The 18,285-nt window shown below is 42.1% G+C and overlaps 1 protein-coding gene across 1 annotated transcript in view; it reads right to left on the minus strand.

Moving 5' to 3' along the window:
- XPC (xeroderma pigmentosum, complementation group C) overlaps positions 1-18,285 on the minus strand; it is a 118,635-nt gene that overhangs the window by 42,455 nt on the left and 57,895 nt on the right. The window contains exons 8-11 of the mRNA XM_006876597.1: positions 15,732-15,821; positions 13,806-14,684; positions 11,972-12,132; positions 5,296-5,377 (exon numbers count right to left, since the gene is read on the minus strand). Coding sequence (XP_006876659.1) covers positions 5,296-5,377; positions 11,972-12,132; positions 13,806-14,684; positions 15,732-15,821 — 1,212 coding nt within the window. The remainder of the gene's footprint in view (positions 1-5,295; positions 5,378-11,971; positions 12,133-13,805; positions 14,685-15,731; positions 15,822-18,285) is intronic.

An 18,285-nucleotide genomic window follows, 5' to 3' on the forward strand; every position in this document is an offset into this window, starting at 1 on the left:
GTGGTGGGGGACAGGTTTGTAGGATATACCCCTTGGTGGGTTAATGATGCATGGAGGGGACTGTAACCATGGCAATGAAACAATATATGATATGAATGGTGGGTTAATGATGCATGGAGGGGACTGTAACCATGGCAATGAAACAATATATGATATGAATGTAAAACTAATGTTCTCCCATGTAAACTATCACATAATTCAAAATAAAACATTTAAAAAAAACTCCTGAGTGACATCAAAAAATTCTTAGAAACAAATGAGAATGAAAACACAACATACAAGAAAAGCACACATCCAAAAAGAAAAACTAAAATCAATACGTTATCCCAATACCTCCAGCAATTTCTCTACTTTTTATATATCCACAAGCAATAAAATAAGTAGACACATGCACAGCAATGTTCACCGCAGTAGCAGTATGTTCACAATAGCAAAAAGATGGAGATAGTCTACATGTCCATCAATGGGAGAACGGGTAAACAAACTGGTACATACACACACAATGGAATACTATGCTTCTTTTAAGAGTAATGATGAAACCGCTAAATACCTAATAACACGGATCAACCTAGAGAATATAACACATTTTGAAATTAGTCACAAAAGAACAATGCCTAAGACCATTAACATGAAAGCTTAAGAAAAAATTTCCATACTAAAAGAACAATTCTTTGATGGTTACCAGGGTGAGAGGGAGGGGACCGTATGTTACAGGTTAGGGGTGATACCATGGGTGGATGGGGAAGGCAATACATACACAAGGGGGAGGCATAGATGAACAAGGAAATTAGGGGATGACTTAGGGAGGTGTGCATGAGCTAAATGGTAAATAGTGATGTATAGTCAATCTTGGAGTCCTTGTGTGGTGCTATGAGTTAAAGCACTGAATTGCAAGGTCAGTTTGAACCACAAGGTTGGTGGTTCAAACTCAACAGCCAATCCTCAGAAACCCTGTACGGGGTTGCTATGAGTCAGAATTGACTTGATGGTACTTAACAACACTCAACAATGGAACAAAGGTCCTCTGTGATACAGTGATCTGAATGGGTAAAGGAGGGGAAATAATGCTATGGTGTTTGACTGTTTTGTGGATATTGGATTCCCCTTCCTACAAGAGTAAAATAGACATTAAGTGGGATAGAAAGGAATATTGAGGAATATGATTACAGAAAGTGTATAAGCCTATGTTTAACCTGTAACTGATCAGATTAGCTAAAAGAGGTCACTAGCATTTGTCCAAGAAAATAGACTTCTTGTTAAACCTTTGTGGAGTAAGTGGCCATAGGTAGAATCCTGAGCCCCTCCAGAACTTTCTGAGGTGGGACATTCCCACTTGAAAGGACAAGCAGATAAACCTCTAGTGGCTAGAGGAACAGAAGGCATTTCTTGAAAGAAACAACAACAGTGTTTTTTGTTGTTTTTTTTTAAAAAAAAAAAAGGTCTGGTGAAATGAGGGGGTGCGGGAGGACAGGGATAAGATTTTTTTGATTCAATAATTAGTTACTGTTATGATGAATTGCGATGGTCACAACTGTCAATGTAGAAGATGTGAAACTAAAAGGGGCGAGCAGTTAATCTTTCATTTCTGGAAGAGGATCCTAGGACCATAAAGAGGAAGAGCATGAGTGGAGCATGGGATCCTAACCAGAAAACCGGACACAGCAGAGACAGAGGCAGAGGCAATGGCATAGAGAGATAGAGCAGCTGAGGACTCTAGACCCATGAAAACAGAAAGGTTGTGTGCATGTGGGTAGGAGGCTGGCTTGCAACATGTGTCCTTTGACATTTAAATGAGTATGTATATTCTGTATGTTTTGTGTACATCAAAAAAAAGGGGGGGAGAGGGGGAAAATAGAGGTAAATACTGTTAACTGATGGTGCATGGAGGGGATTGTAATCATTTCAACAAAACAAAATATGATGTGTTGAATATAAAACTGATGATCTGCCCTGTAAATTACCACTCAAATCACAATAAAAGCTTTTTTTTAACAAAAAAGAAAGGGTCCATCAATTGAAATGTTTCAACAAATGGATGCAACGCTAGAGGTACTCACTAGACTAGGACATGAAAGCTGCAAAACCTGGCCATCTAGAAGGTTAGACACATAATTGTGTCCATTCCAAAGACAGATGATCCAAGAGAATATTGAATTTTTGAATAATTATTAGTATCTCATGCAAGTGAAATTTTGCTAAAGATTTAATTTAAAAAGGAAACTGCCAGAAATTCAAGCCAGATACTTTGGTAGCATAGTGGTTACAAATCAGGCTGTGAACCTCAGGGACAGCAGTTCGAAACTACCAGCTGTTCTGCGGGAGAAAGATGAGGCTTTCTGCTCCTGTAAAGATTTACAGCCTCGGAAACCCTGTACAGGGTCGCTATGAGCTGGAATCGACACCATGGCACGTAACAACAACCAATAGAAAAAGCAGAACAAGGAATGTCACTGCTGACAAAGCAAAAATATCAGAAAGATGTTTAGTTGTGTTTTATTAACTACGCAAAGGCATCAAACTGTGTGGATCACAAACGAACTATGGAATAACATTATGAAGAATGAGTATTCCAGAACACTAATTGTGCTCATGTAGAACCTGTACACAGATGACCAACAGACTGGGGAGACTGAGTAGTTTAACATGAGGAAAGGTGTGTGACAGAGCTGTATGCTTTCATAAAACCTGCTCACTCTGTTTGTTGAGCAAATAATTCAAAAAGCTGAACTATACCAAGAAGAACATGGCATCAGTATTGAAGGAAGACTCCTTAACAACTTGCCATCTACAGATGACACCATTTTGCCTGCTAGAAACGAAGAGGATTTACAATACTTACTGATAAAGAACAAAGGCTACAGCCTTCAGTATGGGGACTACAACTCAATGTAAACAAAACACAAATCCTCACAACCAGACCAATAAGCAACACCATGATAAATGGAGAAAACATCAAGGATTTAATTTTATTTGGATCCACAAGCAATTAAGCAACATATTGCATTGGACAAATCTGCAAAATACCTCTTTAAAGCATTAAAAAGCAAAGATTTCACTTTGAGGGGTAAGGTGCAGCAGACCCAAGCCATGTTATTATCAACTACCTCATATAAATGCAAAAACTAGACAGTGAATAGCAAAGCCCAAAAAATGGATGTCTTTGAATTACAGTGTTGGTGAAGATTACATACATCACGGACTGCCAGAACAAACTTGGGAAGGGATGCCGCCAGAATGCTCCTTAGACACATAGATGGCTCGACTTAGTTTCACATACTTTGGATGCGTATGAGGAGACACCAGTCCCTGTGTGATAATGTAGAGAGTCAGCAAAAAAAGAGAAAGACCCTCAATGAGAGAATGACACCATGGCAGCAACGACGGACCCAAACACAGCAATGATTGTGAGGATAGTGCAGTGTTTTGTTCTGTTATACACAGGATAGCTATGAATTGAAACTGACCCAACGGCACCTAACAATTTAGTTTTAAAAAGACTTGAGAGGGCATTGGTTTAAGGTTTAAAGATTATCTCAGGGCAATGGTTTTGGGGTTCATCTAGGATTCCATGAGAATCTGAAATTCTGTTCTGATCCACAGGGTTTTCACTGACTGATTTTCAGAAGTAGGTTGTGAGGCTTTCCTTCTTAGTCCACATACATCTGTAAGCTCTGCTGAAACCTGTTCAGGATCCCAGAAACACACATGCTTCCACTGAAAGCTGGGTGGTAGCTGCACATGAGGCATCCTAGCTGGAGAGAGAACTTGGGGGCTACCACCAGGAAGGGGAAAATTATAACACTGATGTACCACTGACCCTGGAATTATTCTAGAAACGGGCTACTAAGTCTCATGTGGCCTAGCAAGCACTTGGAATGCGGCTAATCAGAACGAAGAAGGATTCAAAGTATAGAATATACTGCATATCGAAGACTTAATATATATAAAAAAAGTAAAATACTTCATTAACATTTAAAAATATTTTGTTACATGTTGAAGTAATTTTCAGAAATATTTTAACATATTGACATATTAAAGTTTCATATTTCTTTTTACTTTTTTAAATGATGCTACTAAAAATTTAAATTTACATATGGAGATGGTATTTGTGGTTTGCATGGTCTCTACTGGGCAGTCTTATTGTAAATGAAATGACAAGCTACACAATAAGAAGCAGTTCTCAGGCACCTGCTACAAATGCCTGCAGCCCAGTCCCACTTATGGAAGCTTCCCCACTCCCTACCCAAGTCCTGAGGACCTGGCAACCCCTAAGGGGTCCTCCTGGGCATATGGAAAAGAAAGTCAATGTGCTCCCTGTAGCAGTCCTGGCATTGCCCTGCATTCGCTCAGCTCTGATGACAGCCTTTAGTGGTTCTACACAGGTAGACTCTAGCTCATGACAGCATTCTGCTTGGATGACTGTCAAAGTCGTTTCTGAAGGTTTTTTTTTTCCCCTCATCATTATTTCCTTTTATACATCTGATCTTTGAATACTTTCAAGTAAACATTTGAAAATAACATGAGCAAATTATGTGTTACAACACTGGATGTAGTACATATAATCAAAGATATAAAATACACCAAAAAAAAAAAAAACAACTAAAATAAGTTTTTGTTTTCTTGGTGAATTTTATATCCTAAGTGCAGTTTGTCACAAGGCTACGATGTTGCCCAGTGGTGACTCTCTGTACACAGTTGCGGTCTCTCATGCACAAGTGGCAGACTGAGAGCAACAGCACATCATGAGAGAGAGAACCTGAAATGAGGCAGCGGGCACGATTTGTTAATGGCTCTGCCATCTTACTGTCAGACCATGGCCAAGTCACTTGCTCTTTCTGAACTCCTATTTCCTCATGTGTAAAAAGGGCATCATAATGCCAGCACGTGTGGTTGCTGAGGCTCCAGTACAATCATGCACAATGCTCGATAAATCAAACAAAATGGGAAATTAGGATTGGTAAGTATGTTCACACATGGCAGGACTTTGACCTGTTACAACAACCCAGTAACATCATTTCAACCTTTAGGGTCTTTGCCCACCCAACAAGGGTCTGAGCACTGATTTGTGGCCTAGATTTCTTGCATGCTCTCGAAGTTCTATCCCTTACAAATTTCTCAATAATAGGACAATCTAAATGCATGACTCCTCGATTCTTCATCAAGGCAGCAAAATCAGGGATCTTTGGATTCCTGTCCTGGACATCCACTTGACAGCTCTTAGTCATCCTCCCTCACCCTCCACTTTCCCACCAAGCTTTAACAGAGAGCTCCTCAGGCATCCTCAGTTCTGGTTACCTTATAGGGCACTTCTCCCAGCCTCACTGTTCTTGCTTGTTTCAGCCACGTGTCCCTGGAGTGCAGAGTGTGCACACAGTCCCTATAGGAGATAGCAGGGAGACAAAAGTTCAGTTCATATCCCAACCTGATGTGATGTCCTTTACACACAAATCCGCAAAACTGAGGTACCAGATGACCCTGTAGGTGAAGGAAGTTCAGCTCTGCTGACTCTCCCTAGGCTCTGCCTTGTGACCAGCTGCAGGCCCTGCTCCTAAGGCAACCAGAGGATCTGGGTCCAACACACGACCCCTAACTGTGGCATCCTGTCTTTTTCAGGAGTCTGTCCATGTAGATTCCTAAACTAAATGGATTTATTTTGTCTACAGCTTCATGCATTGGCTTCTCGTCTCCTCCCCTTCCTAGGTGTCCTTCTCCTCTACTGTCCAAGGCCCATAGTTGTATAAGTGTATTTTCTCACACTGAGTGAGGGCCTGCTTTGTCTTAATATCATGGTCAGGGGGGAATGAACCCCAAAGATTACACAGAAACTAACAATCATGACTTAATAAACTATCATGCAAAACAAACAAGTGATTCCTGGCAGCCTGTAATGGATGGATCCTGTGACTTCACTCTCTTTTCAGAACTAAGAGCTGTACATCAGAGGTTCTCTAAATTCAGGAGAGGGAGACAAGAATCATTATCAGCATCAACAGCCCACGGCTGAGCCCCATCCTTTCCAACCTTTTTACCAGTTCTGACACAAGCTCTCTCTCGACTTCTCTGCTGGGTTTGATAATTCATTGCAATGCCAAAGAACTCACAGACCACAGGTACAGCTCTAAGATTTATTAGGGAAGTTAACAGGCTATAATTCAGGGTCAGGAATAACTCAGTATACAGGTCTCTGATCAGGACAGCATTTTCTCAGTCATGACTACAAGCAGTACCCCTCAGCCTGGCCTCTGCCCTACTTGGCAAATGCTGCAAATGTTACAAAGCTCTTCAGCTCTGCCAGCATATGCCTGGGAGGACATCACTCCATACACCTGGGCCCAAAGGCTCTCAGTTCTATAGCTCCATGAGTAGACATGGGTAGACATGTACCACTTGGCTCTGTGGGTGACTTGGGCCCACTGTGCCGTCTTACAATGATCTCCTGGTTGTGCTGCCATCATTTCTTGCTGTCTTTTGCCATCTCCAGAATTACTCTGTCTCTTACATCAAAGTTCTCAGCACAGAGACCCCAGGTCAAAGGGAATGCTGTGCTCCTGTCTTGCTTTCTTGGTGGTACTGACATTCCTACTTTCTACCTCTGGAAGGGCCCATTTTAAGCCTAGCAGGATGGCAAACCCAATCAATTCCCTCATTAGGGTTCCATAGATCTTATTTGCATACCCCGCGCCCAAAGGGGACCATGCACCTTATTTGTATTATTAGCAGTATGTAGTGGGCCACAAGTATCATATTTGCATAATCTGACCCAATCTTTAGGTGGAAGTCACGTGGTGTGAAAGGCCATATAAAAGTGGTCTAGTATACATCATACTAGAACCAAAGTTGCACAATTTCATTTTCCAACTCTATTTCTTATCAAGTGTTCTCTTTTCCTTACAGAGCCGTCCTCAACAGGTCATGTCCAAATCTTTAGTTTGAGCTGGACTCTCTCCAAAGAGAAAAGCTCCAGCAAGCCAGGGCACCAAGGTTCCCTCAAGTGCAGAAACGACCCTCCAGTCTGAATGTCAGCACAGTACAACAGCTCTAGGTGCAATCCTGCCTGACCCTGAACAACTCACTTTATGTAACTAAGCCTCAGTATTCTCCTACATCAATCAGTGATAAAAAGTCCTTTCCTTTCTACCTGAAAAGACTGCTAGAAAAAACAGACATTCTGTTAGTGCTGGAGCTGGGTTTGTTTGTCAAGAGCATCACAATGTCAGAAATCCACTCCCATAGTCTACGAAGGCTACATACCTATGGCTACACAAAGGAGTAAGTATGTCACAGCTGTGGTCTTCAGATGACTCCTCTCCTCGAATCTAATGCCCTGAGGTAAGTCTTCAAATCTTAGACTGAAACTAACCCTTTAGGTCACCTTGTAGTGAAGTAACAAATTGGCTCAAAAGCTGCTCCTTTAAAAAAATCACCTGCATGAAACATATGAGGGCTTGAAAAAGTTCATTAAAAAAATGGAATCCAAACATAATGAAACTGTCTCATGAACTTTTCACTCGACCAGCTGGAGACATGGAGTCTTGGTACACGCTGCAGTATAGACGTTAACGTGTGGCAACGTAACTAATCGCCAAAGGAAAATATTGTGTGAGGTCTCACATAAATAGAAAAGGTAAATGGCTAGAGATCCAAGTTTGTTAGTGGTTACCAGGGGCAGAAAGGAGGTAGAAATGGGATCTTAAAGGTTATGGGAAAATTGCATTACGGGCAGGGTTGCACAGCTGATTATTATCATTATTATCACGACTTGTACACCTATAAAAAGTTGAATGGAAAAAAGTTGTGTTGATAAGATATATTTACAAATGACAAAAAGAACAGCTGATGAGGCTGCTTAGGAACCTCATTGGAATTGGTTCCATAGTTTAGAGTCATGGTTTCATGGGAGATTCCAATTAAATGGCCTAATAATTTAGCTCAGTGCTTCTGTTCAATGCATAGTGTCTGGTGTCTTAAAGCTTACAAGCTGACATCCAAGGCACAATAACTGGTTTCTAGTCATCTGCAACAGCAGAGGAAGAAGTGTCAGGAATGGAATGGGGATATGAAATGCAGGACTAATTGCATTCATTGCCATGAGGCCATAACTGGATGGTACTCAGCTACTATTAATGAACATTTTGGTAAAAAGATTCCACAGAAAATCCTGATTCAAAAAGGAAAATGCAAACAGAATTTCATATTCTCATGGATAATCTGTAGACTTTCTGGAACCACAGAGGGTAGAAGAACCCCGGAAAACAATTGCCCTGAGATAATCTTTATACCTTAAACCGAACACATCCCCAGAAAGAATCTTAAAACTGAATAATAACTTAAGTTAGTAAAACAAAAGGTCTGCTTAAGCATCATAATCTCTTAATAGGATATGGGATCAAACCGACAAAAGTACCTTGAAAGGTTATACAGAAAACTTAAGGAGCAGTGAATTTACGTTAGTGAAAGAGGAACAACTCAGAAAAGGAGGGTGACAATGATTGCAAAACTTGAAGAATCAATGTCACTACATGCAGACACTGGTGAACTGGTGTTATTTCTGCTGTGTATATTTTTAGCAACAATAAAATATATAAAATTTAGGGGGGGGGGGAGCCTATGTAAGACCAAATGATCAACAATGACTTTAAAACAAAGAAGACAATGGAAGGGGGCAGGAACACTAGATTAATGGAAATGGGACAACCAGAATGGAATTGAGAATATTTACACATTGTAAAGAATGCAACAAACATCAATGACCAATCTGTGTAGAAATTGTTGAAGAGGAACCTAAAGAGTCATGTAAACCGTCCTTGTAAACACAGTAAAATGTTACAGTGAATTAGTTCATATGGCTTTTCCACCCATAGTAATTCCCGCAAACGTGTTTCCACTGATGGGTCTGGGTAAGAAAAGGTGGAAGAAGATGATAATAGGATTATATGATTAAGTTGTGAGTGATTAACAAAGCTAATGATGACTGTAAACACTTGAAACTCTGACATGTATAAAATGAACTATAACAGATGCAGGAATGGAGGGATTTCACTACCATATACACAGGCCCAGGAGTGGAATGTGTCCTTTAGACCCTGACATACCTGAACCTCCTAGACCCAGGGACAGAAAGCTGTGACATAAGAGGAGTGGCAGAGGAGCAGCACCAGCAGAACCAAGAGCCAGAGTGCTAAACAGAGCCATGTTTCCACTCAAAAGAAGCAAGCTTAATGAATTCAGATAGGAAACTTGCTTACCGAGTGGGGTGAGCCTCCAGGCACTGAATTGGGAGATTTAGATTGCTCCACCCATGGAGCTAGAGCCAATGGCTTCAACCAGAGGTGTAGTGTTATATCCTGTGGGCATATATGTTGTTGTGTGAAGTGCCACCGAGTTGGTTCCAACGCACAGCAACCCCATATAGGTTTTCTGAGGAACACCTGGTGAGCTTGAACCACCGACACTACAGTTCAAACGGCTTTGCAGTCTGGCATATTAACCCAGAGCGCCACACCAGGACTCCTGAATAGGCCACAATCTTATAAAGGGATTGGCTAGAATAATGTGCAAATTTGGGGTATAAATCATACTGATAGAATTAAGTGACCTATTACTAATTGGTCAATTACCATGCAAATTGAGTGATTGTGATCTACCAAGGGGATTGATAAGAACTGGACCACAAGGTTGCTTTGAATCAAAAGGTCGGGGGTTCAAACTCACCAACAGCTCCTCAAAAACCCTATACAGGGTCACTATGAGTCAGAACTGTCTCTAAAGCACTTAACAACAATAAGGGGATTGGTCAGTCTGTACAATGGAATGGCTGGGAGGGTTATACCTCAAAAGTGAACATAAAGGCCAATTTCACAGAGACTGCGGGTGGGGAAGGCACACCTGATATTCAGCAGAATCTGGAGCAGACAGCGTTTTCTGGACTCCAGGTTCCTGTGCTAAGAATATCCTAGGACTAAGAAGAGAGCTGGAACTCTGAAAATTGTGTGAGATGGTTAAGAAATGGCAGCAACACAGCAAAGCATAGCAGCAGGGACACCATGATAGCAGAACAAGTGAGAACCAAGAGGGTCACATGAAGTTGGCTAAAGTTGGCTTGCTAGCACATGGAATCAGAGAGAGCTGAGTACTTCGGGGTAGGATATGTGCTGGTGGAATAGGGTGACTCTAGGTACTTGTTGGCAGAGCTAAAGAGCTATAACCCTTGCCTGAGCAGGGCAAAGGCTCAAAATATGATGACTATCTAGAAAAAGAAAGAGGAAAAAGAGTGTAACGCACTAAAATTTGATGAACTTGACCTATACTTATGGATGGAGTAGTAACTTAAAAAGAGGGAAAGAATCTACAGTGAGTATCACTGCCACCCCCACTACACAGGGTTGACAGGGATTGGCAACTTAGACATTGACTACCCAAAATAGTGGTGTAAGGGGTTGGGCAACAAAGGCACAAAGTGGCTGGCTTACAACCTTTCAAGAGGGAACTTAGTTTCAGAGGATGCAGGAGAAGGTAGAATTTCCACTAAGTGGTTTCCAACCTAGCTAGATGGGGCTGGTGAAAGGAGATGGGGATAAGACTCTTGTGGTTCAATAGCGAATAACTGCTATCAGGACTGATTGTGAATATTGCAAATATAAAGGTAGACATTTTGTAACAAAAGAAGGGGAGTGGTGGATCTGGCAGTCCAGGAATGGAAGACCCTGGGACCATCAAGGGAGAAGAGTAGAGTGCGGGACCCTATTCAGAGAAGCAGTGATGACAGAGGTGGAGGCAGAGACAATAACGTGGAGAGATGGAGCAGCTGGGGACTCTAGACTCAAGGAGGGAGAGGGGCTGTGGGCTGGCGGCCAAGAAGCTGGCATGCACGGTATGCCCTTTGGTTGTTTGAATGTTTATATAATCCTGAGTGCTTCAGTGTACATCCAAAACAAAACAAAACAAAAAATAGGGCAGGGATTGGAAACAAATGCTGTTGAATGATGATGCATGGAAGGGATTGTAATCATTGCAATGAAATGAAATACGATACGATGAATGTAAAGCTGATGCTCTCCCATGTCATTCAACTCACAATTAAAAAAAAAAAAAGATGACTATCATACCTGGAGCTGTGGGAAAAAGCATTGGACCAAAAGGTCGGTTTGAACCATAAGGTAGGCAGTTCAAAATCACCATACGCTCCTTGGGAAGTCTATACAGGGTTGCTATGACTAGGAACCAATTTGAAGGCACTTAAGGTGCTCTGGTAGCGTAGTGGTTACAAAATCAGGCTGCTAACCTCAGGGTCAGCAGTTCAAAACTATCAGCTGTTCCACAGGAGAAAGATGAGGCTTTCTGCTCCCGTAAAGCTTTATAGCCTCAGAAACCGTGTGCAGGGTGGCTATGAGTCAGAACCAAGTCCATGGCACACAACAACAACAACAACAACACTAAATCACAGCTAAGAAGGGCCTATTGGTTGACACAGCCAAGAAGAGCCTCCTGCCCGAGGGCATAGGAAAGCCGCTTAGAGCTGACATGGATGAAAGTTGCTCCTGTTTTCTGAGTTGTAGCCAGTTACTTCCCTAATAAACTGCATAATCGTGAGTATGGTCTGTGAGGTTTTGTGTGGCCAGTGGAACGAATGATCAAACTCAACAGAGAAGCATGGGAGCATGGGGCGGGGCGGTTTGAGGACAGAGGGTATCAGAAAGAATGAAAAATGGGAGAATAAAGGTATGTCTGATCTCCACCTCACAGGAATCAGCTTTGTGCTATCTTGATTCTCAGCACTTCTCCTAAACGCAGAGACGCCTCAACGTTAAGCTTACACCAATCCTCCCCCTACAAAAGCATACACACAAACACACTAGAGCCCATCCCTGATTGTGCTGTGCACAAGTGAGATGTGCTTATCCAGGCCTCTGTCTAGGACGAAGGATGCAACCATGAAGCAAGCACACAAGGTCACCTCAGCTGCCTCACTCACCTGGAGTAGACAGCTTCTCCTCGACAGTACCCAAGGATCGATGCTGTCTCAGGGTAGATGGCCTCATATTTCAGGAGATGCCTCTTCAAAGCATAAAGAGGATGGTTCTTATATGTGCCAATGGCAGTGGGCAAAGGCTGGTCCAGGTGTTTTGCCTGAAACTGCAAAAGCCAGAAAATGTGCTATTATATTAAGACGTGAGGGCTGAGAAGGACAGTGCTTGGACCGGCTGATTGTGATAACTACTAGTGGAGCACAAGTCTCAGGAGCACTACTGCCTCTCTAGTGCTGCACTGGTAGTTCTGGTCATGAAGCAGATTTTAGATAAACCCAAAGCTGTAACTATCAAGTCATTCTGTGGCTTACTACAAGTTCATCCAACCTATTCTCACCCTCTTAGACACAGTAACCAGTCCTAGCAATTAGTACTTGCCCTGTTAAATATCATCAAGGAAGAAAAATGCACACTTTTTTCAGTAGGGAGGTCTTACTAACCCTTACCTAACCATAGCATGGATGTAGGTTAAACTGACCCTGCCCTCAGAAGAAACTGAGACAAAGGGTGAGCATCCTGTGGCTGTCTCTGAGTCTCTGTAAGAAGTATATGTTCCCTTATCACTTTTCTATAGCTTCTATTTCTTAGAAGTCAGTTCCACCACTGTAATCCACAAGTCTCTTCAGCTTTTGCTTAACATCTTTTCAAAACTCCGCAGTAAGTCATGAGGACTCAATAAGGGGTAGTAGAAAGCAGGAAGGGAGGATGCATATTCAACTCCCCTGACACATTGTTAGTAGCAAAAATATCTGCATAGTTCCCACTTAGTCGGCCATTTTTAAGTAAAGTTAACCAAAAACATTTCCAATACAAACACTTAATGTACGAAGAATTGAACTGCTGCAGGGAATGCTAAATCTAAGTTACAGCATCCTGAGTGATTCGGAATAAGCATTCTGTAAAACCAGGGATGTTCCCTAAAAATGTGCCAAGCTCTCTGCAAAGACTCAACTATAGTGCGCAAGAAGCTTGGCTCTGTTCCTGAGGTCAGGATTAGGGTCTAGCATTCAATAATCAGAAGTGCTGTGCTGTGAGAGCCTCTATTTCCCAGGTTTTAACAAGCCAACAGATTACCTAATTCCAAGCCCTCTCCTTCCCAGAGATCAGTGTTCTGTATGTGCAGAAGGGAAAAGGAAATAATTATATTAACGACTTACTTCCTCTTTCATTTAGCATGAATTACAGCACATTTTAAAGTTCTAAATTTTTAATTAAACAGTACGAAGCTCTGGTAGCATAGTGGTTACGAATCGGGCTGCGAACCTTAAGGTCAGCGGTTCGAAACTACCAGATGCTCCGCGGGAGAAAGATCAGGCTTTCTACTCCCGTGAAGATTTACATCCTCAGAAACCCTGTACAGGGTCGCTATGGGTCGGAACCGACTCGAAGGCACTTAACAACAACAACTGGAATCACACAGTTCTGGAATCACAACCAGAAATATCTCGGTTCAAATACCATACCAGTTAATTTCAGCAATCCTCAATTTTTTTAGTGGTAAAATTAAGGCAGTAATAACCCTACTTTACAGTTGCTGTTAGTGCATGACAGTCAATTCTGACTCACAGCAATGTAGAATCAATTTTCTGAGAAGCAGCTGTGGGTTTGAACCATCAACCTTGGGGTTAGCAGTTTGGGGCTTAACCTGCAGCAGCACACAGTGGTGTTGTGATAATTAATCGAGGCAACACATTTAAAAAGACCCCACACTGTGCCAGGCACCCATGAGGTGCTCACAAAGCGGCATTGTTTCAGTGACCCTGACAACCCATGTCTCACCTCCAATTCTTCTTTATTTTCTCGATCCACAAATGGACTCTGGTATGGCATTAAGGTTTCAGCCCACCAGCTGGCATCAACCCGGCACTTGCGGGTCGCTGTCATCCAGACTGGATCATACCTCTGAGTGACATCCCGCACCCAGCCATCACCATCAATGCCAACGACGTAGGTCACGGGCTTCGTAGCATATCTGTAACAAGTCAGAGGCTGGCCAACTATGCCATGCACACAGTCTACACACACCCACTTTTCCTCCTGTTCACAGAACACCTCCAGCCACTGGTCAACGCAAGCTGCTTTCCCTCGTTCTACCTCCTCACCATCAGTGGGAATTTTCCTGCCTTTCTTGTTAGGCCAAACACTTGAGAATGTTGCTGGTAAGTCTTGGGAATCAGAGCAGCTTTCACTCCAGGTGCAAGAGTGGCTCTTGGACTCTGCCTTTGTTCTCTGAGAAAATGCAGGCCGCTTCTGCCTCAGAATGCAAGGGTCTGAATCTTCACTAGATAGAGAATGAGTAGCTCTACCAGAAAGTTCAAAGTCAGAGTCACTGCTGGTGTCATCGCTCCCACTCTCCTCTTTGTAAGACACACGGGAGGCCCTGGGCCGTTTCCGGACACAGTATTGTCTCGGAATCTCCGGCTCTTCTCCCTTGTCCTCTGCCTCAATGGAACGGGGTTCTCTCTGTTTCTTCCTGCCTGTAGCTGTCTTTCCCCTCTTCCCTTTGGCACTTGGATTGCCAGGATCTTTAGAAAAGGTTTCTTTTTTTTTAGTTCTTTTGTGGGCCTTTGGTTTGGATTGGTTTTCTGGAACTTGGCTGGGAGTTTCTGAGACGCCTCCAGGATCCTCTTTGGATCTCTCTTTATGAGGTTTCTTTCCCTTAAAAAGAATACAAAATTTTGTTATTTTTCTGTTTCCACTAATGATCTGACAGAAATCCTACAACCTAACAGGCTTAGCTCACCGGCAGGAGAACCAGTGTATCCACCAAGGTCCCTGCTCAGACAGTGATCAACTGGCTATCCTTAGAGAGATACGAAAGTATTACTAAAATTGGTAGCCTCTTAGATAAGGCAGGGTTTCATTCTTTAAACTGTACACTATAGCACAGGGGGAAAAGCCAGGAATTTAGAAACAGATTAACTTGGGTTCAAATTCAAGTTCTGCCTCTTATTTGCTATATAATAATTTTGGTAAATCATTTAACCAATAAGTCTTAGTTTTCTCAGCAACAGTAATAACCACCTGGCACATACTGCATTCTACACATAAAGCGTTAAGGATTTAATAAAGTTATAGTTTTAAGATGACAGAAGTTACTAAAATCAACTTCTGGATCATCAGGTTTCAGATAATGCTGACCATCCCTTTTTCTGGAGGATCTCAACATTCACAGTCCTTCTCTCATTATTGTACCACACTGCTAATGAAGAGAACAAGTACCATCTTAGCCACTGTAAAGAAGACAAACTAAAGTGCCAAGGAGCAAAGATCTCACGCAGGCCACTATGCATCCAGGAGGCAAATCCCCACACGGAGGCTCAGGTTTCTAGAGGCCCACTCAAGTCTTCCGCAACCTGGGGTATATGCAGGGGTATATGAAAAGGACCCATGTGCCAAGAATCTCACTGCCACCAAGTCAATTCCAACTCAAAACAACCTTATATAGAGTTGCTGAGGCTGTAACTTTATGGGAGCAGAAACCCAGATCTGTCTTCCACGAAACAGCTGGTGGGTTTGAACTGCTGACCTTGATGTTAGCAGTTCAGTGCTTATCCTACAATATACCACCAGCACCCCTATGCTCCATAAACGACAAACCTTAAAATTTTCTAGTAGTTGATTTTTTTGTTACTTTAAGTGTAATCATTTTTCTCACGTTACTGATCAAGTACTCCTTTTTCTTTGTAAGTCATGGAAGCTCACCTTTGCTGCTGACAACTTCAGAGGAATTGGCTGGAGAGATAACACCAGTCGGGTGAGGAGATGCAGGGCCCGAAGAACCAGTAAAAACATCTGTAAGGATAGAAAAGATCCAAGAATTTAGTTATTGAGTGATGGCTGCCATGGTGATTATCTACAACAGAAAAGCGGAAAATAACCGAACTATATGAACACAGGCGACTGAAAGCCTCAACATTATTAAAAGCAATGTTGTTGTTGTTGTTGTTAAGTACCGTCGAGTCGGTTCCAAGTCATAGTGACCCTACACAGGGTTTCCGAGGATGTAAATCTTTACAGGATCAGAAAGATTCATCTTTCTCCCATGGAACAGCTGGTAGTTTCAAACTGCCGACCGACCTTGAGGCTGGAGCCCAACTCGCAACCACTAAGTTACCAGAGGTTCTCCATTAAAAGCAATGATACCATAAACACAGAAGTTTATCTGTGTTAAAAAATAAAGACTCACCATGTAATAAGAGAGAAGTTTTAAGAGACTTCTGGCAAGATGGCAGACTTTAATAAAGATACAGAGACTAAATGACACAGATGAGAAAAGAATCCTGGAACCCTGAATTTTACAGGAAAGGTTAGAGAAGTGGATTGAGTGCTTACTGAGAAGAAAAGCTGAGCAAGGAGAGCAAGAGAGGGAGACTGACTGGGGAATGGTCGCATCTTGAACTTGTATGAGCAACTTTGGTAACAGAAGGTGGCACGGCAGATCAGATTCACACAGTCAACAGAAAAGGTGCGATTCCTTCTTTTTTCCCAATGCTCCCCTGATAACCAGACATGTGTTCCAGCTCCCAACCTCATGCAGGTCCTGCTCTTCAGGAGCTTTGAGCCCATGGCTGGGAGCCACGCCAGTGTGATGAGGGGGCTGGCTGTGCTGTTTTGGGGTCTGGATGTAGAAGGCTTTGGCTCCAGATTTATAGAACCTGCAGAGCCAACAGTATTTAACTCATCACACTGCCCCCAGCTGCCCTGTGGTCCTAAGAGACACCAAACCCAGAAAATCACGGGTCTCCATGAACTACTTTCTGACTGAGTACCCTGAACACAGATAACGCCAAGGCTGATAAAACTCCATCTAGGGCCAGGAACTCCACTGTCACATCCCTTCCCTTGAATTTTATCCTATCTCCACTTTTGTTTGTCCTTCTTTGCTTCCGTTTCTCATTTCCCCTCTTCATTTTCTTCCCCCTTTTGATCTTTCTTTACTACTCTTTACTGTCTTTTTCTTTTCATCTTTTCTCTCCCTGGTTTTTCTTTCATTCATTTTCCCTCTTCTTTTTTCCTGTCCCTCTTTTCTCTTTTTAGTTACTATATTCTTTTTTTTTTCCTGATTGCTGCCTGTTTTTATTTATTTATTCCCCTTTATTAGTTTCTCTTTTATTGTTGCTGGTATGTCTGGTTATTTTATTTTGTTTTCTGGTGTGTGTGTATGTGTGGTGGAAGGAGATTTCTTTTCTCTTCCACACAACAGGAAACAGCAACTGTGCCCATACAGCCATAGAGCAAAGTGTCAGAAACTAAAAGAGAGATGTTGTGTAAAAAGTCAAGTGATGATGAGAAAAATAATTTTTGTTGCCTTGCTTTTTCTAGGGCTAAAAACAGACAACTAAGAAAATAAAAATGAGCCAATACTGAGTAACATGCTACAAAGTTCCTAACCAGACCACTTCAAAAGTGTCAAAGTGATTAAAGAAAAGGAAAGACTGAAAAACTAACATATTAGAAGATACCGTAAAGAGATATGATGAATAAACACAATATGATTGTATCCTGGAACTGAAAAAGGACGTTAGTGGAAAAACCTGGCAAAAGCCAAATAATTTCTGTAGGTTAATGGATAATGTTGTACCAATATTAATTTATAGGTTTAGCATGTTCAGCACAACACAGGAGTATAGTTCTAAAAGTTCACATAGGTGCTGCGAAAATGCAGTCAAAAATAGTGGACGATCTTTCTCCCATTAACTCCCCAATATATATCTGCCCACCTATACGGTAGTGGCTAGAGGAGAGGCCTGAAATAGGGGTCACTCCGACCCCTGCTGGAGGCTTCTATTTGCACACACACTGATGGAGTAGCACGGGGAAAGTTGACCAAAGCCACATCTCTGCTCCAAAGTGATGATTTTTGTCTATGTGTCTATATTACTTCTGCTTTTGGTCCTTTTGCTCACACATCTTTCCTGGAGGTGGGAGCTTTTCCTCCCTGTGTCACCTAAGAATAGACAGGAATTGTGGCCATACAGGCAAGCTATAAGCATACACCATAATACTCTACCGCTGAGACAAGACCTAACAATACCTGCTATGCATTACAGGCAATAAGAGAAGCCTATCTCCTGATCATATTAATAATAATAATAATGACGAATAAGAAACAACAAACCTTATCAAAGCACATTCAAAAACAGAAGAGAGCAGCTGATGCAAATGAGCTGGAGACAGACAAAGGCTTTATAGTGGAGGAGGAGCGGGTTTTAGATATGCCTGAGACAGAATTCAGAAGACTGATATGGAAACAAAT

This window comes from Chrysochloris asiatica, unplaced genomic scaffold (genome assembly GCF_000296735.1).
Source record: "Chrysochloris asiatica unplaced genomic scaffold, ChrAsi1.0 scaffold00393, whole genome shotgun sequence".
Taxonomy (NCBI): Eukaryota; Metazoa; Chordata; class Mammalia; order Afrosoricida; family Chrysochloridae; genus Chrysochloris; species Chrysochloris asiatica.